Here is a 26653-nt window from a genome sequence, read left to right on the forward strand (position 1 = left end):
ATTTGAGCTTCAAAATAAGTAAAAATAGCTTTTAAATTCTACATGCGTTCTCCTGAAGAGCACAAACTGCAAGAACTACATGCACACTGCTCAAAAGTGGATGAGAAGATTATAGATTATCAAAAGATTTTGCTTTCACTCGATGCTATAACAGCAAAACCAATACTGACGCCTGTTTTTATTCCTTTTATGAAGGTTTAACCCAGAAGAAAGGGAGATGACGCCTAACTCTGAGATGAAGGTTCCTCTGCTGTGCTCTACTTTCCTCTTCAAGGCATTTACTTCCATATTCTGCCTACAGATTACCATATAAAATAACCTCCAAAATAGCCTTTACCAAACTGTGGCTATAGCTGTTACAATGGAATCTATCCTTTTATAATTTTGTTTTGAGTTCCAGCAATTGCTAAATCATCGTTCCAAGTTGTTGCCTCTAAAAATGGTTTGTCAATGAACTTCATGCTTAGTGCTCTGGAACTTGTAACTGAAGGACTCTGATGTTCTTTGGGAGACTCAGTGGGAACGCATTACTGCAGGTATGGCAGTGAGCGCAGTGAAGTCAATGTATTGGGAAGTGTTCCCTCCAATGCCCACTAAGCGAGTGTACTGCACTCCTGTGTATCAGGACAGGCAATTATTTGTATTCGGAGGCTGCAGTGAGACAGGATTGCCTCTGGACAAGGTGGAAATGCTGGACGTAGTCAGTCAGAAGTGGACGGGGCTTCCCTCGATGCCCACTCCACGCGCTGGGGCTGCAGTCGCCATTCTGAACAAGCAAATCCTCACCATTGGAGGCATGAATGAAGACCAGTGCCCCCTAGGATCAATGGATGTCTTTAACATGGACGAAGGCAAGTGGGAGAAGAAAGCACCACTGGGACAACCTTCAATGGGAATCACAGCTGTCAAAAAAGGTATGTCACTTAATATTTCTCAGTTGGACTTGAGCTTTCTCTTGGAGAACTTCAGCGAACATGAAGTCAGAGGTAACAGTTCATTTACTGACAAAACAGGAATGAAGTTAGACAAAAAATGCTGGAGAAACTCAGCGGGTGAGGCAGCATCTATGGAGAGAAGGAATAGGCAACGTTTTGGGTCGAGACCCTTCTTCAGACAGGAAAGAAGTACATGTCCTGTGTAGCAATGGATGAAATAATATTTTATGTAGAGTACGATATTTTTAAGGCGGAGATTGACAGATTCTTGATTAATAAGAGTTTCAGAGATTATGTGGCGAATGCAGGAGAATGGGGTTGAGAGGGAAAAATAGATCAGCCATGATTGAATGGTGGTGCAGACTAGATGGGCCGATTAGTCTAATTCTGCACCTATAATTTATGAACTTCTGAATATAAATTAAAACTTGGTTCTAAATTGTTTTTTATTTGTTTAGAGTCTGTGATAACTAAATATAATTTAGTTTTTATGTTCTAAAGCCAGCATATTTATCATAAATCAATTTAATTTTAACTATAGACAGATTACTTGATCTTGGCTTCTGCTTTGGCATGTTAATATTATGCTGCGTTTAGAGATCTCTCGCTAAAATACAAACTTCAGTGAAAGCTTATTCTATCAAATTCTGAGAAACCTAAAATGGATTGTTGCAAAAACATTGTGTTGCTTTATCAGCATGCTGTGCAAGACAGAATCATGGTTTGAAGTCTCAGCATGTTTTAATTTCAAAGTCACGAGACTCCAGAACAATATGACTTTACGCTGCTGCTAAGCAACGAGCTAATGAAGAATGGGAACATCATGTGCCCTGAGGTAGTCATTATCTGACAGAGTAAATATAAAACATTCTTAGATCAGATATATATCATGGAAGAAGAGTTAGCATGACTTGATTAGATACATGATACAAATGCACAAAATTTAGCTGCATTGAAGCCAATGGATTGGGGTAAGCAACAGGCAGCGGATGCAATATCATCTGGTTTGGGTTCCAAATTGGTTTACTTCTCTAATCTTTTTGCTAGTTACAGCAAAGAAATGTTTTATATTTGTTTTCCATTTTCTATTGTGTTCTATTGTGTTAATAAAAGGTTGTATGAAAAACCTGGCCCAGGTGATTTTATACCGTTACTCTGTATTCACCCAGTTGGATTATTAGAGTTCTATCGGGTTAATTATATTGCGTTGTGTATGAAGGAACTGCAGATGGTGGTTTATAACGAAGATAGACACAAAGTGCTAGAGTAACTATGCGGGACAGGCAGCATCGCTGGAGAGAAACAATGGGTGACGTTTCGGGTCAAGACCCTTCTTCAAACTGAGAGGAAGACACAGAGAAAGGGAAGGGCAAGGTGTGAAAACAAGACAACAAAGGGGTTCAAGGAAAATGTAGAATAGATCATTGTTAGCTGGGAGAAGCTGACACCGAAGCAAAGAGACTTAACATTTAATCAGGAAGACAGCCAGACTGGTCAGAGAACTAGGAAGGGGAGGGATGGAGATAGAGGGAAAACAAAGGTTACTTGAAGTTAGAGAAGTCAATATTATATTGTACTAGGCCCGGTGCGAACACGTTGGGCCCATTCCCCCCCCCCCCCCCCCCCCAGACAATATTCCACCACTCACCCATAGCCCCCAACTGCGCAGGTGCCGCTAACGTGTTCCTGTTGTGACGCCAGAGATCCCTGCTGTGACGCGTCACGGCAACCTTCCCCCAACTGCACAGGCACGTTCGGCAAGTGGGAGCACGACTGCGATGTTTTCAAAGTTCAAAATGACAATAACCTGGAAAATATCAGATCAATATGAATGCATCTCACTCTCCCTCTTCACTCCCCTATTCCCCTTCTCCATTATCCACCCTCTCTGCACCCTCCACCAACCCTCCTCTGCTTCTTCCCCTCACCCCCCCTCCCCTCCCCCCCTCCCATTACCTCGTCATCCCTCTTCCTACCCCTATCCTCCTCCATTCCCCCTCATCCCCCAGCACTCCCCCCCCCTCCTCTTCACCCCCCTCTTCTTTCCCCTCTCCTCCCCTCCCCCACTCCCCCCCCTCACCGCTCCCCTCCATCTCCTTCCCCCCTATCCTCACTCCCTCCCTAAACCCTCTCCCCATCCTACCCCCATCGCCCCTCTATCCCCCCTCTCCCCATCCCACCTCCCACTCTCCCTCCTCACCTCCCCCACTGCTCTCCTCTTCCTCTATCCCCCATTCCCTACTCCCCCACCTCCCCCCTCCTCTAATCCCCCCCTCCTCCCCCACTCTCCCTCCTCACCCCCACTTTCCCCTTACTTTTCCTACCCCCCTCCTCGCCCTCTACCCCCCCCTGCTCCTCCCCTTCACTCTTCCCCTCCCCCCCCCCCCCCCCCCCACAATGGAAATCACATTTTTTTTTAAGGAATTCTCAATGAAAATCATGTTTTTCCTTGAAATAACCAAAACCATAATGAAATAATGAAAATGGAAGAATTTGCCTAAAACTGTTTTTTTTTTCAGAATTTAAAAATTGCGATTTTTTTAATGTAAATGAAATTTGGGATCCCATTGTGACGTTAATGTGACATCGAATGTGGCTGGCGAACAGGGCAAGTGGGAAAGTGTTTTAGTAAAGTTTAAAATGTCAATAAGTTGTAAAATATACCATCAATCTGAATGCAACTTGCTGGTTTACATTGCAGGACAATGGATAACGCGATCGTGTACCATTTTGGCGTAGTTTCACGGACAAAGCCACATGCAAACAAACAAGATTAGAGTTTTAGTAATATACTTGACTAAGTGGGACCCGTTAGGTCCCATGTTCACATGGGAGGGCTGGTCCCCCAACGCAATACTCCACCTCAACACCAATTCCAATATTGCTGGCCAGTGGGGGCTTTCTGGAGCGCTAGTATGGGTGTTGTGGGCCGGGCATTGGTTTCCAGTTTTGGTCTCCAAATCTGAGGAAGGACATTATTGCCATAGAGGGAGTGCAGAGAAGGTTCACCAGACTGATTCCTGGGATGTCAGGACTGTCTTATGAAGAAAGACTGGATAGACTTGGTTTATACTCTCTAGAATTTAGGAGATTGAGAGGGGATCTTATAGAAACTTACAAAATTCTTAAGGGGTTGGACAGGCTAGATGCAGGAAGATTGTTCCCGATGTTGGGGAAGTCCAGGACAAGGGGTCACAGCTTAAGCATAAGGGGGAAATCCTTTAAAACCGAGATGGGAAGAACTTTTTTCACACAGAAAGTGGTGAATCTCTGGAACTCTCTGCCACAGATGGTAGTTGAGGCCAGTTCATTGGCTATATTTGAGAGGGAGTTAGATGTGGCCCTTGTGGCTAAGGGGATCAGGGGGTATGGAGAGAAGGCAGGTACGGGATACTGAGTTGGATGATCAGCCATGATCATATTGAATGGCGGTGCAGGCTCGAAGGGCCGAATGGCCTACTCCTGCACCTAATTTCTATGTTTCTATGTTCCCAGAGGTCTAGTATGGACATTGTGGGCCGAATGGATTATTTGGCTGGCAGCTCAGTTATTCAGGCTTGGTGGGCTGGCTGCTCAGAAACTGCCAGAAATGCTGTCCAAAACAGGTGAAAGACTCTGTGACAGAGAAGGGTGAGAGGGTGGAGAATCAATTTTAGCCATTTTTCATATTTTTCTGCAGATCACAGCAATGAGGGAGGAAAGTCTATCCTGGCCTGGATCTCACAATGAAGGGAGGGAGAAAAATAATGGGGTGAGGTTTAATACTTGCAGGGGATATACTTACTGAAGGGACTACTGGGCTAGTACAGGCCTGATGGGCTGAAGGGGCTCTTAAAAAACAACTCAGCTAAATCTCAGCAAAAGGCCCTTTTTCTGGACTTTTCCTGGCCTGGCATGTGCCTTTAGGGCCAAAATGCTCCTCCTAGACTAATACAGGCATTGTGGGCAAAAGGGATTGGGTTTCTCAGCTAATAGGGGCCTTGTGGGCCAGAATTAATGATTTCAGGCAGGCCAAACAACTCAATTCATTTCATTTCTAATTGCATTGCAGTTTCAAACACAGGGCAGGCCGAATAGCTCATTACATTTTCATTTCACTTCCATTGCCATTGCAGTTTCAAGCACAGGGCAGGCCAAGCCAAACAGCTGATTGCATTTTCACTTCATTTCCATTGCCATTGCACTTTCAGGCACAGGCCAGGCTCAAGCCAAACAGCTGATTGCATTTTCACTTCATTTCTATTGACATTGCACTTTCAAGCACAGGGCAGGTCCAAGCTAAATAGCTGATTGCATTTCCACTTAATTTCCATTGCCATTGCAGTTTCAAGCACAGGGTAGGCCAAACAACTCATTTCATTTTCATTAAGGGCTAAAAAATCATGTATTCAAGTACATTGCATACTCACAGTATATTGTAGTTTCCCAGCTCAGACAGAGAGTTGTGACCTCTCCATCGCCATCTTGCAGACAGACTGAGCCAAGCCCACACGTCCAGGATTTATAGTCCCCCTCCCACCAGAAGGGGTGTGGCCTTCATGGCTGTGATTGGCAGGAGAGAGAATCTGAAGATTTTTTAAACACTAATAAGTCTTTTATTTTGCATTGACGGGAAAAATCTTTGTGGCCTGTGCAGTGGAGGAGGACTCTGGGTAAGAAGGCCAAAAAATCACAGACATATGTGGGAGCGTTTTTTTCTAAAATCAAAGCACAGTGCTTGATCAAAATCAAATCAAAAGTGGTCAAGAATAGATAGATAGATAGATAGATAGATAGATAGATAGATAGATAGATAGATAGATAGATAGATAGATAGATAGATAGATAGATAGATAGATAGATAGATAGATAGATAGATAGATAGATAGATAGATAGATAGATAGATAGATAGATAGATAGAAGATAGATAGATAGATAGATAGATAGATAGATAGATAGATAGATATTGGTTTTCTGACCATAGAGCAAGTGAAGGGTACACAGCCTTTTATTGCAGACATTCTGTTGTCATCTAAAGATTGGTGAGAGGGGGTGGTGATGTGAAGAGGTTCACACACATTATGAATGTATAGACACATTTAGACTTTATACTTTAGAGATACAGTGTTGATACAGCCCAAGTCTGCGCCGACCAGCGATCACCCCGTACACTGGCACTCTCCTACACAGTAGAGACAATTTACAATTTAGAAAGGCCAATTAACCTACAAACCTGTACATCTTTGGAATGTGGGAGGAAACCGGAGCACCCAGAGAAAACCCACAGGGAAAACGTACAAACTCCGTACACACAGCACCACTAGTCAGGATCAAACCCGGGTCTCAGGCGCTGTAAGGCAGCAACTCTACTACTGCACCACTGTGCCGGCCCAAAATTTGTCCAATTCCTTACAGTTAAATATGATTTGGGACAAGGATTCATAGAAATATTGGAAAAGTTTTATTGTACGGCCATGTAAATAATATATTATGAATGACATGTTCGGATTGGAGTGTCGTGTCAGTATCCATGCTATTTATTGGCACAATCAGAATACTGTAGCAAGACTGAAATTAAACTGGAGGTGATTAAATCTAATTATTCAGCTAAGGTGATTATTTAGTCAGAGCACTGTATTACTGTAAAGCTTCTGCAAAGTTGATTTGTTCCCACCTCTACATTGTTGACATGCTTCTCACGTTTATATTGGGACATAGCTCCAATCTACCTTTTCAATAAATCATGCCTGAAATACTCATATTGTTCAAATGCAACATGAAGCCAAATTATTTGCCCATAAATTCCTGCGCTGTAATTTCCTCATTTACACCATATTATGCTTAAGAAACATTGTGAATTTGGATGAAGAACCGCAGTATGGAGTGGGAGTAAACATCAAAACAGAACTTCGAATCTAGAATGAATATTTGTGCTATTCAAAATAGTCATTTGGACAAACAGTCTAATCCTCTTACAGCGCCAGAGACCCGGGCTCGATCCTGACTACGGGTTCTGTCTGTATGGAGTTTGTACATTCTCCCCTTGACTGCATGGGTTTTCTCCAAGATCTTCAGTTTCCTCACACACTCCAAAGAGGTTTGTAGGTTAATTGGCTTTGTATAAATGTAAAATTGTCCCAATTGCGTGTACGACAGTGTTAATGTGCTCGGATCGCTGGTCAGTGTAGGCTTGGTGGGCCGAAGGGCCTGTTTCCACACAGTATCTCTAAATTAAAATTAATTCTGATATTAACAGCATTTTGGATTTATATTATGGAATTTATTGGTCGTTATGCATTATATATATTGTTTCTAGCATGTGGTAAATAGTACAAATTATGACATTGACATATGACATGGCCTTACTGTTAAATGCGTTGATGTAATCCCCAGGGCCTGATGGTCTGCATCCCAGAGTACTCAAGTCAAGTCACATTTATTTATATAGCCCATTTAAAAAACAGCTCTCGTTGGCCAAAGTGCTTTACATTTGTTCTAAGAATAGCACAACAAAACAAACTACATACATATATACATGTAGCCCTCACTCAGAGGACGTCAGGAAAGGCTTGGGAGTATAGATAAGTATTTAGTCTTGACTTAAAAGTGTCGATGGAGGGGGGCAGTTCTGATGGGAAAGGGGATGCTGTTCCACAGTCTAGGGGCTGCAACCGCAAAGGCACGGTCGCCCCTGAGCTTATGCCTAGACCGTGGGATATTCAGCAACCCCAAGTCGGCCGATCTGAGGGGCCTGAAGGTGGAGTAGTGGGTGCGAAGGGTTTTTATGTAGGTGGGGGCAAGCCCATTGAGGGCTTTGTAGACATGGAGGAGTATCTTGAAGTTTATACGGAACTGCACAGGGAGCCAGTGGAGAGAGGCCAGGATCGGGGTGATGTGGTCCCTTTTTCGGGTGCCCGTCAGGAGTCTCGCTGCGGTGTTTTGGAGCAGTTACAGGCGGGACAGGGAAGATTGGCTGATGCCAGTGTAAAGGGAGTTGCAGTAATCTAGGCAGGAGGAGATAAATGTGTGGATGACCTTTTCCAGGTCATCAAATTGGAGGAATTGTTTTATTTTAGCTATCGTCCGAAGCTGAAAGAAGCTAGCTTTTACCACGACATTGACTTGTTTGTCAAATTTCAGTGCTGAGTCAAATATGACGCCAAGGTTTTTGACGTGAGGTTTGAGTAATGGGGTAAGGCTTCCAAGGCTGCCTGCTATCATTTTGATTGAGTCTGAGGGGCCGAGAAGGATGACCTCAGACTTACTCTCGTTTAGTTGGAGGAAGTTCTGGGCCATCCAACACTTTATATCAATGGAAGGAAATGCCGTGCCTTTCAATGACTCGGCCTAATGGGAGCATATACAGGGAGAGGAGAATGGGGCCAAGGATGAAACCTTGTGGAACCCCACAGCAGAGATTAGCTGGGGAGGAGAATGAGTTGCCTATGTTAGTCGAGAAACTCCTACCTTTGAGGTAGGAGATGAACCAGCTCAGGGCAGTGCCATCAATACCAACCCCATACCGGAGACGGTTAATTAGGATGGTGTGGTCAACAGTATCAAATGCTGCGCTGAGGTCAAGAAGGAGCAGGATTGCACAGTCGCCGGAGTCAACGGTGAGGAGTAGGTCATTGTGTACCTTCACCAAGGCAGACTCTGTGCTATGGTGGGCCCTGAAACCTGATTGGAAAGTTTCCAAGATAGTGTTTTGGTGAAGGTAAGGTATAAGTTGACTTAAAATTACCTTTTCAAGGGCTTTTGAGAGGAAAAGCAGTTTAGAAGTTGGCCCTGGAAATCGTGGATTTTCCAATGTTCAATAGACTCTGGATCAGTTCCTGTGAACTGGAGGGTAGCCAATGTAACCCCACTTTTTAAGAAAAGAGGGAAGAAGACATCAGGGAACGATAGACCAGTTAGCCTGACATAGGTAGTGGGGAATATGCTTGTCGATTATTAAAGCGGTAATAGCAGAGCATCTGGAAGGCAGGAACGGTTAAAGCCAGCATGGATTTATGATGGGGAAATCATGATTGACTAATCTTCTGGAATTTTTTGAGGATGTAACAAGTAGAATGGATAAGGGAGAGCCAGTGGATGTGGATGACTTTCAAAAAGCATTTGACAAGTTCCCACACAAGAGATATGTTTGCAAAATTAGAGCACATGGTATTGGGGGTAGGGTATTGACATGGATAGAGAACTAGTTGGCAGACAGGAAGCAAAGAGTGGGAATTAACGGGTCATTTTCAGAATGGCAGGCAGTGACTAGTGGGGTGCTGCAAGGCTCGATGCTGGGACCCCAGTTGTTTACAAGATATATTAATGGTTTAGACAAAGGAATTAAATGTAACATCTCCAAGTTTGCAGATGACACTAAGCTGGGTGGCATTGTGAGTTGTGAGGAGGATGCTATGAGGCTGCAGGGTGACTTGGATAAGTTGGGTGAGTGGGCAGATGCAGTATAATGTGGATAAATGTGAGGTTATTCCCTTTGGTGGCAAGAACAAGAAGACAGATTATTATCTGAATGGTGTCAGATTAGGAAAAGGGGAGTTGCAACGAGACCTGGGTGTCCTTGTACATCAGTCACTGAAAGTAAGCATGCAGGTACAGCAGGCAGTGAAGAAAGCAAATGACATGTTGGCTTTTGTAGCGAGAGGATTTGAGTACAGGAGCAAGAAGGTCCTACTGCAGTTGTACACGGCCCTAGTGAGACCACACCTGGAGTATTGTGCGCAGTTTTGGTCTCCTAATTTGAGGAAGGACATTCTTGCCATTGAGGGAGTGCAGTGTAGATTCACCAGGTGAATTCCTGGGATGGCGGGACTGCGCTTATATTCACTGGAATTTATAAGGATGAATGCGCATTTTATAGAAACATATAGAAGCCTTAAGGGATTGGACAGGCTAGATGAAGGAAAAATGTTCCCCGTGTTGGGGAATTCAGAACCAGGGGTCACAGTTTAAGAATAAGGGATAGGCCATTTAGGACTGAGATGAGGAAAAACCATTTCACCCAGAGAGTTGTGAATTCTCTGCAACAGAAGGCAGTGGAGGCCAATTCAATGGATGTATTCATGAGAGAGTTGGATATAGCTCTTATCCTGGGGTACTGATTCTGGATGATCAGCCATGATCATATTGAATGACGGTGCTGACTCGAAGGGCTGAATGGCCTATTCCTGCACCTATGGTTCTATGTAATTTAGTAAATGTTGAATAATTTATTTCTTATCAGCTAACAGCTTCAGACGGCAATAGATCTAATACTTAACACGGCATAAAACATTAATCTTAAAAGTTGACACAGCATCATATGTTAATATTTACGTGCTCAAGATTTGCTGTGGAGATATCTCCTCTACATCTGTTCACATCATTTCACCCTGAAGATAGCAAAGACTTTCCTACAGAGTAAAACATGGCACCTCTATATGCACCATCTGGATGCAATAATAATATTTTATGACCCTCACCACCCCAATTTACTTGAGAGCGATCAGCAACCTCATGCTTTTCATCTTAGTTCTGTCATTGCTTCTCCCCAGACAAGTTTGAAGAAGTGTCTCGACCCGAAACGTCACCCATTCCTTCTCTCACCCATGCTGCCTGTCCCGCTGAGTTACTCCAGCATTTTCTATCTATCTTCGGTTTAAACCAGCATCTGCAGTTCTTTCCTACACAAATCTTGTGTACTCTGCACCAAGCCTTATCTTATATATTTCAACAGTCTTCATATACAGGCCATACACTACTACAACGGTTTAAATACAAACAACCCTTGATCATACCAGACCTAAAATTTATTCATCTCCAATGTCGTTAGCACCATTTGGAGGACAAGGATTTGGAAACATAAATTGTTTAAAAAACCTGTTTTTGTCCATGTTCTATATTACAATGAAATCCAAACATATTTGATTTGACAAGTCAAGATGCTGTCAGTTCAATTTACCATTCACCTGACGCTAATCAGCTATGACATAGACCACATTCAAACTAGCCTGAATAATGCCCATGTGCATAAATATATGCTCGCAACCATATCTACACAGGAGCAAAATGTAATTTTCTTGTGGATATTACAGCAGGCGCACATCAACAGAAGAAACTGATGAAGTGATGAAAAGTAAACCGTATCTTGTACCATGTCGGAGACTGAAAGCAAAGCCCAGCTATTTCGGGATACATGCATGAGATCGGACTAATGATTGTTATCTGTAGAGAATATTGAAATCTTAGTGCATCAACTCCACAGCATTGTCAGTGTCCATTAATAGAAATGCATTTATTCTCCCCTTGCATTTCCAATTTGAAATTCCGATCAAACAGGTCGCCATGCCTCTCATGATTAATTCATCCAATATGCACTTGCCCCGTTTCAGAAAGTATGGGACAGGAATCAGCTTTCAGCAATAACATGGAAGTAACTCAGCCTTAAAAATATTATTCTGCAACAGTAAGATGTGTAATATGTACCTCATTACAAATATGCTTAGCATCATAGAGTCTTGCAGCATGGAAACAAGCCCCATCTTGCCCACTCTGGCCAACATGTCCCGTCTACACCAGTCCCACCTATCTACAGTTTGCCCATATCCCTCTAAACGTGCCCTATTCATACTTATTGGATTATATTGTGGGGATGACTGGTCAGGGAGGAGTAGAAGCAACAGTCAGGTCTGTGGCACCAGTGGGGTAAGGTGAAGGCAAACAGAGCGATCGTGACAAGAGACTCATTAGTTAGACGGACAGGCAGGAGATCCTGTGACTGTAAACAGGACTCTAGGGTAGTGTGTTGCCTCCCTGGTGCCAGGGTACAGGGTGTCTTGGAGTGGCTGCAGAACATGCTCATGCTCAGTTGGTGTGCACATTGGCATAAATGACATAAGTATGAAAAGGGATGAGGTCCTGTGGCGTGAATTAGGGAATTAGGCAAAAGCATAAAAAGCAGAACTTGTATTGAGGGCAGGAATAGGATAAGACGGATAAACGTATGGCTCAGGGGTTGGTGCAGGACATCTCTCCTGGGATAGAGGTGACCTGTACAAGAGGGAGAGGTTACACCTGAACTGGAGGGGGGGCAATTTCCTTGCAGGGAGGGTCACGTGTCACTTGGGAAGGTTTAAACTTGAGTAGTAAGGTGGTGGGAACCAGCGTAGAAAGTCAGCAAATGGAACGAGTGATGGGAAGGTGGAAGATATGAGCAGCAAGTCTCAAAAGAAGGGCAGGCAGGTGAAACTCAAAAGGACACAAAATGCTGGAATAACTCAGCTGGTCAGGCAGCATCTCTGGAGAACATGTATAGATTACATTTCAGGTCGGGACCGTTGCTCAGATTGAAGAATGGGCAAAGAAATGGCAGATAGAGTTTAATCCGAGGAGGTGTGAAATGTTAAACTTTGGGAGTCAAATGAAAGGGGAAAGTATACAATTAATGGCAAGAACCTTAACAGCATTGATGTACAGAAGGATTGTGCGGGCCAAATCCATATCTCCAAATCCAGTCAATCCCACAATAAGAATCCAATAGCTGAAAGTAACAACACGAGTAGGTAGATTGGTAAAGAAGGCAAATGACCTTCATTGGTCAGGGCATAAGAGTTAGGGAGAAATGATGCAGCTTTATAGGGCTCATGATGCAGCTTCAGGACTTCCTAAGTATAAGAGTCAGGAAGACATGACACTGCTTTTTGGGCTACGGCCAGGCTGCATTTGAAGTATTTCTTGTGCCCCATTACAGGAACCGTGGGGTAGCTTTACAGAGGGTGCATAAGAGTTTACCACAATGCAGTCTCGATTAGAGGGTATTGTTGGGTTGTTTGGACTTGTTTTCCAAATGCAAACTAGGATTGTTTTCTCCGAAGCACTGGAGGCTGAGGGGTGACCCGATAGAAGCATATAAAAGTATGAAAGGCTTTTTCATACGGTGAACATTCAGAACCTTTTCCCCAGGTTGTAAATGTCAGTGACTAGGGGCATAACTTGAACGTGAGAGGGGCAAGAAGGTATGGGGTTCAATTCTTTACACAGGGAGTGATAGGTGCCTGGAATGCACAGCCTGGGTGGTGATGGAGGCAGATGCAATAGTACAGATTAGTTTATTGTCACATGTACTGTGAAAAGCGATAGTGGCATTAACGAGGCTTTTTGATAGGCACATGGGTACACAGGAAACAGAATATGGATCACATGCAGGCAGAGGAGATTAATCTGGCATCAGGTTCAGTACAGACATTGTGGGCTGTAGGTCCTGTTCCTGTGCAGTACTGTTCCATGTTCCAAGGAAAGGTTGACATTAGCTGTCAAACAATGGTTCTTTGGATTTTGAAAATGTCCTTCAGGTAAAATGAGTAGTCGCTTGATAGACTTGCCCATCAGAACTTTGGGATATTTAGCATGGTTTACTTTCCTTAATGAACAATAAATGTCATGATCATTAATATGCCCAAATATTGTTCATAACATTGGTGTAGAATATGATTTAAAGTTGCATCTTCGGCATGAAAATGTGTCCCAGCCATTTTGTTTATAAGCATGCGGTTCCATCAGATATACTTTCATAGAAGTTGTCATTACATTAGGGCAGCATGGAAGCAGGTCCTTCGGCCCACCAAGTCTGTGCCCACCACCGATCACCCATACACTAGTTCCATCCTACACATCAGAGACAATTTACCAAAGACAGCGGTAGAGTTGTTGCCTTGCGGCGTCAGATACCCGGGTTCCATCCTGACTACGGGTGCTGTCTGTACGGAGTTTGCACGTATTCCCTGTAACCATGTGGGTTTTCTCCGGGTGCTCCCACATTCCGGAAACATGCAGGTTTGTAGGTTAATTTCCTTCTGTAAATTGTCATTGATGTGCAGAATAGAACTAGTGCACGTGTGATCGGTGGTGGACACAGACTAGGTGGGCCGAATGCCCTGTTTCCACGGTGTATCTCTAAACTAAACTAAACTAAACTAAACTTTATTAATTATTATTAAACATATCAAAATTTAGCAATCGGTTATACCTGGTTGATCATCTGACTCCTTCCATCCAAACCTGTATCTGCCAGTTGTTCTTTTCTTAGAAACAGGACGCCTTTAATCAGATGAACAGCTCACCCAAGTGTAGACCAGACCAGGCAATATCGAGGAAGTGTGAAATATAAATCATGGTAGAATTCGCTGAGTACCCTTATGTATCATGTCCATATTCAAGTACTGAACAAGTGCAACCTGTTCGAAATAATATCTCTGCTATGTTAGAAATAAATCGAGTAACAACTGGAGTAAGGCACCATTGTTTGTTTGTGGTGGGCGTTGTACTTGACGTAAAGGTTCATTGACCCATTGTAAAAGACGGACTCATCTGATCGCTGACTCACTCTTTAATTTCTTGCTGCTTTACTGCATCTCAGGAACATGAAGACATATTCTGTACGATATGATTTATCTACTGACATACATAGGGTGCACTCATATTATTTTAAGAATATCAGTTGTCTAACAAGGTAATCTTTATTTCTAATGCTGTTTGCTATTAATGCCATGGAAGATTTAAAATGTCCTTGGTGTAATTGTAGAAAGCATATGATATTTTATGCTGGTGTTCACTAAGGGAAGTCATGAGGTTAGATCTACTAACAACATATCTTTCGCTGAAGGCAGCCAATGCTCAAATAACTGCATTGGCTATATAACATATCAAAAGTCCCATCACAAATTTTCAGAGTAATATACTAGACCAAGCCCCCACAATGCACCGGCTGCAGGAGATAAGGGGGGGGGGGGGGGGGGGGGGGGGGGGGGGGACCCGGTTCGATCCTAACCGCAGGTGCTATCTGTGTGGAGTTTGCACGGGGGTTCTCTTTGACATTTTTCATCTTTTTTTCTGCAGATCATAGCAATGAAGGAGGAAAGTCTATCCTGGTCTGGCCAAGTCTCAAGCACAGTGCAGGCCAAACAGCTCATTGCATGTTCATTTCATTTCCATTTCCATTGCAGTTTCAAGCACAGGGCAGGCCAAACAGCTCATTGCATTTTCATTTCATTTCCATTTCCATTGCAGTTTCAAGCACAGGGCAGGCCAAACAGGTCATGGTATTTTCATTTCATTTCCATTTCCATTGCAGTTTCAAGCATAGGGCAGGCCAAACAGCTCATGGCATTTTCATTTCATTTCCATTTCCATTGCAGTTTCAAGCACAGGGCAGGCCAAACAACTCATTTCATTTTCATTAAGGGCTATCAAATCATTTGTTGCAAGTACATTGCAGACTCACAGTTCAGTTGATTCACAGCTTAGGTACACAGCACAGAATCATAGTTGTGTCCTGTCCCTCGCGATCTTCCAGAGTGACTGACTCACATTCAGGCATCCGGGGTTTTATGGTCTTGCCCCCCCCCCCGGAAGTGCGTTACCTTCATCATGGTGATTGACAGGCGAAAGGACCAATCAGCCGATCTCAAGATTTGTTAAACACTCATAACATTTTTATTTTTCATCGTTCGGAAAAATCGTTGAGGCTGCCTCAGCGGAGGAGGACTGTGAGTAGGATGGCCAAAAATCATTGAGATATACGGTAGCAATTTTTTCTAAAATCAATATACACCGCAGAGAGGAAGTCAAGATTAGACTTTTTGTTATATAGGTAGATAATATAGATATATAGATAAAGTACTTCTTCACATCTGTGAAGTTACCATTATTTTATTTCAATTGAGGAGTAATTCCTACTTGAGCATTTCCATGCGCTGTTGGTACACCTCAATGTAGATAGCTTTGTGTTGGTCACATTCACTTTCATTAATACTAGTGAATAATTATCCAAATAAATCTGTCAATGCCAGGGAAGAAAAGGTTCTCTTTTATCCTTTTGCAGTTTAGTTCTGGTATTTGTGAATATTTGATCATGTCCTGTATTAGTCGGCTCCTGACCTCTACAACTGTCATTCCCCCTGACATTCTTCAATTATTCATGGCGGTACAGTGGCGCAGCTGGTAGAGCTGCTGCCCCACAATGCCAGAGACCCCGGTTCGATCCTAACCGCAGGTGCTATCTGTGTGGAGTTTGCACGTTCTGACTGCGTGGGTGTCCTCCAGGTGCTTCTGTTTCCCCTCACATCCCAAAGATGTACAGGTTTGTTGGTTAATTGGCCTCTGTAAATTGTCCCCTAGTGTGTATGGAGTGGATGAAAAAGTGAGATGATGTAGAACTGGTGATCGATGGTTGGTGTGGACTCAATGGTTCGAAGGGCCTGGTTCCATGCTGGATCAGGTCAATGTTCAATGATACAGTAGAAAAACAGAGCAAATGCACTTGCTTTTTAATAAAATCAATCCAACATTTTAGGTATCATGTGTAAATTCTTCTCCTTATCTGTCACCATTTTCTCCCCTTTTCACCTCTAACCTTTGTCACTTACTCCACCCATCTGGCAATCAAAGCCCCCCCTCATCTGTATCCACCTATCACTTGCCAGGATTTGTACCACCCCCACCTCTTTTATAGCTTTGTCCCCTCCACTACAATCAGTCTGAAGAATGGTCTCGACCCTAAACATTGCATGTCCATTCCCCCACAGTTGATGCCTGACCCACTGAGTTCCTCCAGCACTTATTGTATTGTACAAGAAATAACACGTCTGTAAACCTGAGAGATTACATTAGTGTAAGAAGATCGACACAAAATGCTGGATTAACAGGCAGCATCTCTGGATAGTTGAAAGTCTGAAGAAAGGTCTCGACCCGAAACGTCCAGAGATGCTGCCTGTCCCGCTGAGTTACTCCAGCATTTTGGGTCTAATTTTGGTGTAAACTGCATCTGCAGTTCCTGCCTACACACATTAGTTTAGGAGATGTAAATGTGAGGGAACGTAGGACATCCTGAAAATTACTTTCCTACAAGACAACATCAGACAATGGAGGAGGAAGCAGATTACTTTGAAAAAACAAGTATTAGTCGTATTATTCTGGCACAAATTTAAAAAAAAGCATAATCGCATATTTGGGGTTTCACATGCTCTCATTGACACTGACAAGCAAATGAACGGTATATATCACAGCTTCCATTCATTTTTGCCAGGAAATTGTATTAGCACCCCCCAGAGAGGATGATTACACTGTTGCAACAAAGATTGCTGTTTTTTCTGCTATTTTTTTAAATTATCTTTTTGGTTTTTGAGTGTAAATGTAACATTCTGCTTCTGAAATGCATCATGTGAAACTGGTGCACATATGTCACCCGCTTGTTTCTAAACCAAGGTGACATAGTTGTCTAACATTGTCAGGGGCTATGTGTGAAAAGCGTGAAAGATTACTAAATCGTGTTTGATTTAGATCAGGCTCACATGCTCCACATTCACACCAGCCCATGGGCCAATTCTCGCATTCACTAGGGACCAGGCGATGAACATGTTTATTTCCTTGCAACGTTTTTAGATTGAAACATTGAAAACATGCAGCAAGCTGATCAAGAGGAATAAATTAATTCCAACATTCCACTTGCTAAGGGAATATCCATACATAATTGCAATCGATAAAAAAAATAAACAGATGGATTTTTATTACATCAACCATATCCCTTTTGTGATGTTCAAATCTGGTTAGTTGCCAATGAAATGCATTTGAATTATTTTTCTAATAATGTGGGAAATTATGGGATGGCACAGTGGTGCAGCGGTAGAGTTGCTGCCTGACAGTGCCAGAGATCCTAACCAAGGTTACTCGCTGTACGCAGTTTGTACGTCCTCTCCGTGACTGCGTGCGTTTTCTCAAGGTGCTTCGGTTTCCTCCCACACTCCAAAGACGTGCAGGTTTGTAGATTAATCGGCTTCGGTAAAATTGTAAATTGTCCGTAACGTGTAGGGCAGTGCTAGTGTACAGGGTGATCGCTGGTTGGCGTGGACTCGGTGGGCTGAAGGGCCTGTTTCCACACTGTCTCTAAATTCTAAAGTCTAAAGAAATGTAACAGTCTGTTTGCTTACCACAGACAATAATGGGCCCATAGAACCATAGTCATAGAGTGGGATACAGTGTGGAATCAGGCCCTTCGGCCCAACTCGCCTACACTGACCAACAATGCCCCAACTACACTAGTCCCATGTGCCTGCGCTTGCTCCAAACCTATCCTATCCATGAACCTTTCTTAAACGGGATAGTCCCAGCCTCAACTATCTCTTGTTGTGGGGTGGGGGCTCATACAATTATGAAAGTCATAGATAAGGTAGACAGTCACAGCCTACTTCCCAGGGTAGAAATGTCAGACTAGAGGGTTCAGCTTCAAGTTGAGAGGGGCAAAATGTAAAGGATTTGTGCGGGTGAAGGTTTTTACACAGTGGGTGGTGGGTGCTTGGAATGTGTTGCCAGGGGTGGTTGTGTAGGAAGATTTGAAAATAGCATTGAGGAGGGTTTCAGATAGGTGCAAGGATATGCAGATAATGGAAGGATATGGATCCTATGCAGGTAGAGGAGATTAGTTTATCTTGGCCTCATGTTCAGCACGGTCACTTGGGCTGAAGGGCATGTTCCCATTGCTGTACTGTTCCACGATAACTCTCATCTGTGAGAGGGTCAGTTGTGTTAGTGCGGTACCAGGACATCAGGTGGGCATTGCTGTTCCAGCCACTGCACTGGGACTGCAATGGGGCGGCATGATAGCGCAGCAGTAGAGTTGCTGCCTTACAGCACCAGAGGCCCCGGTTCAATCCTGACTATGGGTGCACAGAGTTTGTACATTCGCCCTGTAAAATTCAATAAAAATTATAAATAGTCCTTAGTATGTAGTGCGTGCATATGTAACGGGGATCGCTGGTCGGCGTGAACTCGGTGTCTGCAGGGCCTGATTCACGCTGTATCTCAAATCTAAACTAAACTAAACTAAACTTGGATTTGAATCTACCGACTTGGAAGTGAAAATGTCAACTAATCCACAGCTTCAACCATGTGGCGAGGAATGTATGGAAATAAGGGAAAGTAGAAAGCAGTTTTATTCCTATCTGCCTTTTATTAACCTAACCCTAATTTGACACAACATGGAGGTTACTACAGACATCATATTGATCCTGATTAGCTGATGTAAAGTTTTCTTACCCCTCCTTCATTTTGTGTGTATTTTTGGACCAAGCAAATGAATGGCTCCAGTCTGGCAGTCCTTCTGAAATAATTGAGAGTGCAGTTCCTACTCGGCTGGACGTACTCCAAAACTACCAGTAACAGGGTATGTCAATGGGTAGTCGATACGTACAGATAATAAATAATTTCCTCTTTGATGTGAGCAAGTTAAGCTTCTGCAATCAAGAACAGAGGGCTGAGATTCACCAGGAAGATGGAATGTTAGGGTGGGGATGGGTTGGTATTGTTGAACATTGTTGTGGGATTAGAGTAGGTAGATATCATGGACAGTATGGATAATTTCAACATCAAGGGCGCTCATCATTTGCAAAGGCATCAGTCTGAGACATTAACTGAAACATTGACTCTCTCCACAGATGTGGCTGTATTCAAGCATTTCTCTTTATATTTCAGATTTTCAGCATCTGCAGTATTTTACTTTAATGCTATTAACAGCTGTAATTGGCCATTTGCTGAAACTGAAAAAGATGGATCCAATATTATCCATGTTTAGCAATTGTACAATAGAATGGGCATGAAAGGGTGCTTGTTGACTAGGTTAGTTTAGTTTGCCACATGTACCAGGGGTACAGTGAAACGTTGCATGCTATCTCAGAAGGAGAAAGACCATACATGATTACAATCAAGCCACCAACAGTGTACATGTACGAGATAAAGGGAACAGTACAAGATATAGTTCAGAAAGGTCAGATTAAAGTTGGTCCAAGGGTCTCCGATGAGGTAAATGGTAGCTCAGGACCTCTCTCTACTTGATGGTAGGATGGTTCAGTTGCCTGATAACAGCTGGGAAGAAACTAACCCTGAGTCTGGAGCTGTGCATTTTCACAATTCTGTACCTTTTGCCTAATGGGAGAGGGGAGAAGAGGGATTGACCAGTGTGCTACTCCACCTTGATTATACTGGTGGCCTTGCTGTGACAGTGTAAAGTGCAGATGGAGTCAATGGCAGGAGGTTGGTTTGGGTGATATTTGGGGCTGCGCCCACAATTCTCTTGCGGTCTAAGACGGAGCTGTTCCAAAACCATGCTGTGATGCAGCCCGTTAAAGCTGTTTCATGTGGACCTGCACCCATTGGGTGTGGCAAAAGTGTGAAGCTGGACTGCACAGGAACTGAATATGTGGAGCCACGGTGTCCACTCTTTGGCCTAAAGATTGATAAAAATCACACCCTCATTTTTTCTCTCCACTGCAACTCCATTTCCCAGTTGGTAACTCTCCCCCTCCCTGTAACAACTGAATGAGACGGCACCAAAGCTGTTATACTTAATCAGAGAAGCTTCCTTGAATCGGAGGCCCCTTGTGTGCATACCAGTCAAAAACCAATTGCCCAGCCTAATCCAATTTTCCAGCACTAGGCCCATGTCCCTGTGGTCATGGCACTGCAAGTGCTCATCCACGTGGTGTTTAAACACTTTGAGTGTTTATGCTGTTCCCACCACTTCCAGCAGTGACTACCCTCAGAGTGACAAGTCCTTTCTTCATCTTTAGACTTAGAGATACAGTGTGGAAACCGGTCCTTTATCTAAATATTGATGGGAAGGGGTGGTGATGTGAAGAGGTTCACCCACTGTATAGTGGTGTACATTTAGACTCTAGAGATACAGTGTGAAACAGGCCCTTCAGCCCAGCAAATCCACACCGACCAGTGCTCACCCCATGCACTAGCACTATCCCACACACTAGGAACAATTTACTATTTTACCAAAGCCAATTAACCTACAAAACTGCATGTCTTTGGGATGTAGGGGGGAAACTGAAGCACCTGGAGGAAAGGTATGTGGTCACAGGGAGAATGTGTAAACTCCACGCAAACAGTATCCGAGGTCAGGATTGAACCCTGGTCTCTGGCACTGTGGGGCAGCAGCTGATAATTGCCCCTCATAGGAAAGGTGTAAGCAGGACAATCAAAGATTTGCACATGATGTGTAGGAAGGAACTGCAGATGCTGGTTTACACCCAAGATAGACACAAAATGCTGGAGTAACTCAGTGGGGGGGGTGGGGGCAGGCAGCATCTTTGGAGAGAAGGAATGGCCGACTTTTGCGGGCCGAGACCCTTCTTTAGTCTGAAGAAAGGTCTCGACCTGAAATGTCACTCATTCATTCTCTCCAGTGATGCTGTCTGTCCCGCTGAGTTACGACAGGACTGGACTGCTGGACTGGAGAGCGGCATCTTCAGCCTGGATTGAGCGCCTCAGCTCAGAGGGAGAACAAGGAGGGAACAGACAGAGACTAAGACTTTTGCCTCCATCACAGTGAGGAGGTGCTTGGTGAACTCACTATGGTGGATGTTAATTTGTGTTTATTGTATGTTTTGTTATTTATTGTTACTGTGTATGACTGCAGGCAACGTAATTTCGTTCAGATCGACAATAAAGGAATTAAATTCAAATTCAAATTCTATCTTGCGCATGATGGACAGGTGCATGGATAGGAAATATTTAGAGGGAGATGTTCTATACGCGGGTACATGGCTTGGATGGGGTTTCTCAGTCGGCATGGATGAGTTGAGCTGAAGGGCCTGTTTCCATTCTGTGAGATTCGTATCTACATGCTGTAAATGAAGCAAAACTTCATCGTTGAAATTCTCAACTCCTTTCAGGGCCTCAATGTTGCCTTGCTTTGTATTTGTCTCTCCACTTATCGTTCTCTGAGAGATCCACCTCTATGAATCCTCAATACAGAATCCTGCAGCTTTATCTTTGTGGGTCAAGAGTGATCGTGGCATTTCTTACATTTCTTCGACTCCCTACATTCCATTCCATAGCAAATTTGCAGATGACATAAAGCTGGGTGGCAGTGTGAACTGTGAGGAGGATACTATGAGAATGCAGGGTGACTTGGACAGGTTGGGGGAGTGGGCAGATGCATGGCAGATGAAGTTTAATGCAGATAAATGTGAGGTTATCCACTTTGGTAGCAAAAACAGGAAGGCAGATTACTATCTGAATGGCGTCATGTTGGGACATTCTTGCTATTGAGGGAGTGCAGCGTAGGTTTACAAGGTTAATTCCCGGGATGGCGGGACTGTCATATGCTGAGAGAATGGAGCAGCTGGGCTTGTACACTCTGGAATTTAGAAGGATGAGAGGGTATCTCATTGAAACATATAAGATTATTAAGGGTTTGGACACGCTAGAGGCAGGAAACATGTTCCTGATGTTGGGGGAGTCCAAAACCAGGGGCCACAGTTTAAGAATAAGGAGTAAGCCATTTAGAACAGAGACGAGGAAACACTTTTTCTCACAGAGAGTGGTGAGTGTGTGGAATTCTCTGCCTCAGAGGGCGGTGGAGGCAGGTTCTCTGGATGCTTTCAAGAGAGAGCTAGATAGGGCTCTTAAAAATAGCAGAGTCAGGGGATATGGGGAGAAGACAGGAACGGGGTACTGATTGGGGATGATCAGCTATGATCACAGTGAATGGCGGTGCTGGCTCGAAGGGCCGAATGGCCTATTCCTGCACCTATTGTCTTTGTCTGTTTTTATAACCTACCTCATCAGCGATCATTTCTGGCTCACTGCCCGTAATCCCCTCACCTTCACTTTTTTTATTTTCACGGAGAAACATTCTTACCATTCAGGAATGACAAGATATAAGTCGTACCTTCAAGTTTTCATCGCACTGAATGGCAATTTGCCCCGTCTTTGAAAGGGAAGATTCATGGCATTAGATGTGCGGTTCTTTAGAATGTGCTCAACATGCTGCCATCTTCATGTGCTGCACGGCTTGCTAATAGGTTTGCTGTTGTTTGATGGAGCCTTGCGCTGTCTCGAGGAAGTCTGGAAGCTATAAAGTTGACGCCAGGGAACTACAAAAGGAAAAACCATGTTCAGCTCTTTCCTTGCCACATTCAATTTCCCAGAACAGCTTCAGTAAAACCACTGGGGAAACAGAGAGTGAACCTACTGAGAATGCTGAACTAGGAACTGATCGTTGCTGCAAAGAAGTTATTTCAGATTATTTTTACAGCCATTGACCAGATTTGGCAAATGCTTGGGAGTTGCAAAGATGGTAGTATTGTGCAAATCTGCCCAAATAGCAATCCGTTTAGTTTAGTTTAGTTTAGGGATCTCCGCTTTCTTCCCACACTCCAAAGACGTGTAGGTGTGTAGGCTAATATTTTAGTTTAGTTTAGAGATACGGTGCAGAAACAGGCCTGTCTGCCCACTGAGTCCATGCCGACCAGCAATCCCTGCACATTAACACTCTCCTACACACACTAGGGACAATTTACAATTGTACCAAGACAATTTGGTGTCACGGTGGCATAGCGGGAGAGCTGATGCCTTACAGCGCCAGCGACCCGGGTCCAATACTGACTACGGGTGCTGTCTGCACAGAGTTTGTACATTCTCTCTGATATCTGTGTGAGTTTTCTCCAAGATCTTTGGTTTCCCTCTACTCTCCAAAGATGTAGGTTAATTGGCTTGGTGTAAATGTAAATTGTCCCTGATTTGCAGGATAGTGTTCACATGTGGGAGTCGCTGGTCTGCATGGACTCGGTGTGCCGAAGGGTTTCTGCAATACATCTCTAAACTAAAATTAGTCTACACATCTATACGTCTTTGGAGTGTGGGAAGAAGCCGGAGATCCCAGAGAAAACCCACGCAGGTCACGGGGAGAACTCCAGACATACAGCACCTGTAGTTAGGATCGAACCCAGGTCTTTGATGCTGTAAGGCAGCAACTCTACCGCTGCGCCACTGTGCCACCCAAGATTCAGAGATACAGCCTGGAAACCAAGACCATATCGACCATTGATCTCCATAAACTAGTTCTATCCGACACAGAAGCCAATTAACTTACAAACCTGCACGTCTTTGGAATGTGGGAAGAAACCGGAACACCCGGAGAAAACTCTTTGTAGTCACAGGGAGAACATACAATCTCCATGCAGACAGCACCCATAGTCAGGATGGAACCCGGGTCTCTGGCACTGTCACATACATGTTTAATACACGTACATGTATGTTCAGAAACAATCTTTGTTACAAATGTCCTTTGAGGAAGAAAAGCTATGACAATATGACAATCTGACCTTTATGTTGCTCTGCTGTATCTGACTATCAATTGCCTTTGGAAAAGGAGGCCACTTAATTCAAAGGCAATCAGGGAGGACAATAGGCACTGGCCTTTCCAGTGACCCCTAGGTCCTGTGAAGGAATAAAAAATGCATTGCCATTAATTATTCTGCAGTGTGGAGTATCGTGTGACTGTGCAGTTTTATTATCTGTAGTTTTAAGAAATGTCACTCCTGTGGTGCAATTGTCATTGATGTGAATCCTCTTGAATGTGTAAAATCAATTCCCTTGCTGTGGAAATTATCTTTACTTTGGATGATTTTATTTTTCCCAGCTGGTCACATTCAGCTTCTCAGAAAATACATTCCCTCCTTGTGGTGTTAAATATTTTATAGTTATCAGTAAAATGGTTTGATTAAGGGGTCTTGGCTGCTGTCAGGTGTTGCTCCAAATCCTCATCATGACAACCAGGCCCTTTGTATTTTGTGTAGGAAAGTATGAACTGCAGATGCTGGTTTAAATCAAAGGTAGACACAAAATGCTGGAGTAACTCAGTGGGACAGGCAGCATCTCTGGAGAGAAGGAGTGGGTGATGTTTCAGGCCGAGACCCTTCTTCAGACTGATGTTAGGGGAGTAGATGGTACAGAGGTAAAATGTAGTCAGAGACAGTAAGACTGGTGGGAGAACTGGGAAGGGGGAGGGGATGGATAGAGGGAAAGCAAGGGTGACTTGAAGTTAGTTTAGATTTAGTTTAGTTTAGAGATACAGCGCTGAAACAGGCCATTTGGCCCAACGGGCCCACACCAACCAGCGATCCCCACACATTAACACTACCCTACACACACTAGGGACAATTTATATATTATACATTTATATCAAGCCAATTAACCTAAAAACCTGTACGTCTTTGGAGTGTGGGAGAAAACCGAAGATCTCGGAGAAAACCCATGCAGGTCACGGGCAGAACGTACAAACTCCGCACAGACATTCACCCGTAGTCAAGATCGAACCCGGGTATCTGACGCTGTAAGGCAGTCTTGCTGTGCTTGTGCCTGGTCTGAGTTGCAGCACACTCAGTGGATTGTTCTGACCCATTTGACTCCATGAAGAGTTTACTGGTGTAACCCTGAATGGCTGCAGCCAGGGGCTGTATGGCAGAAGATGCTGCTAATGGCTCATAACCTGGAGTTCCACACAGACCCCCAATTTAATTACTGGTATAAATACAAGCATTGAATTGGAAGAACTGCCCCAAATGTTTTCTGTAATGGAAATAAAGGCTTGTTATAAATCCATTAATTTACTCAAGGTAGATTGATTAACAAATGACCTAAATTTTCCAAATTGAATGAGGATTCCCGTCTCAATCATTTGGACCAGTGAGTTAGCTAAATAGCAGTCAAGCAGGCACATTGAGCAATTTAATTTTTGATCCCGTCCACCCAGTTTTGTGAGTTTAATTAATTTAAACTGTTCTCGAAATAGTAAAAGCAAGAATGAAAGGTGAAGGCAAGACAAGAGTGTAGAAGCTATAAAAACACGAGGGTGGCACAGAGTTGCTGCCCAACTATGTTCGATCCTGACTACGGGTCTACGTATGTGTCTGTACGAAGTTTGTACGTTCTCCCTGTGACCGCATGGGTTTCTCCCTGGTGCTCTGGTTTCCTCCCACATTCCAAAGACATGCAGGTTTGTAGGTTAATTGGCTTCTGCAAATTGTCCCTAGTCTGCAAGTGTGTGCAGATTGCTATTTGGCTTACACTCGGTGGGCCAAAGGGACTGTTTCCACACAGTACCTTTAAACTAAACTAAACGAAAAAGTCTGGAGACTTAGAGACTGTATCTCTTAACTAAACTAAACTTAAAATCTGAAGAAGGGTCTCGACCCGTTGTCTGAAGAAGGGTCTCGGCCCAAAATTTCACCTTGTCTTTTTCTCTGGAGATGTTGAGTTATTCCAGCTTTTTGTGTCTTCCTTTGGTTTAAATCAGCATCTGCAGTTCCTTCTTGCATAAAAAGTAACAATCATCACTTCAAATTGGGAAGGACATTTTCTCGTATCATTTCCAGCCAGTTTTGATGCTTTCAATGGTTCAATATTTGGGGGATTTCATCTCGCTCCTGTATCAAGAAGAAAGTCACTAGGTGGTCATGAGTGTTGTTGCAGGACTTGAAGGGTTAATCACTTTTCTCGCAGTGAATATTGTCCAATGTGGGACAAATTCACAAGCATAGCGACAGGGTTAAGGGGTTATTTGTTTATTTAATTTAAATGAGATAATTATGTCATCAGGTTGTCAAGGTGTCGCCAGGGAAACAGGATATTTGCAAAGGACAGTGAAGGTACAATAATTAAAGGCGTGATTCTTGTTTTCCTTTACATGAGGCACAGAGGAATCGTGTGTTGAATCTTTGAATAGCGATTATGTTGTACAGGTTAAATCTGTTTAAAAAAAATTCAGCAAGATCAAAGGTGAACATATTCTCATTTCTTCTCCAAAAATGCCCTATGATAGAACTCAATGGAAGAATAGTCAGCGATGTTCTGAATGGCTTTAAGACACCATTTTACATCATGTAACATGTCTGGTCATTTC

The 26653-nt window shown here is 43.5% G+C and overlaps 1 protein-coding gene across 3 annotated transcripts in view; it reads left to right on the forward strand.

Annotated features, from left to right (window-relative positions):
• The window catches only part of LOC129704902 (kelch domain-containing protein 8B-like), a 145281-nt gene that overhangs the window by 13164 nt on the left and 105464 nt on the right, over positions 1-26653 (forward strand). For all 3 annotated transcript variants that reach the window (XM_055648312.1, XM_055648313.1, XM_055648311.1), the window contains exon 2: positions 196-914. In XM_055648312.1, the coding sequence (XP_055504287.1) occupies positions 539-914 (376 nt within the window). In that variant the 5' untranslated portion in view covers positions 196-538. The remainder of the gene's footprint in view (positions 1-195; positions 915-26653) is intronic.

This window comes from Leucoraja erinacea, chromosome 16 (assembly GCF_028641065.1).
Source record: "Leucoraja erinacea ecotype New England chromosome 16, Leri_hhj_1, whole genome shotgun sequence".
NCBI classification, from domain to species: Eukaryota; Metazoa; Chordata; class Chondrichthyes; order Rajiformes; family Rajidae; genus Leucoraja; species Leucoraja erinaceus.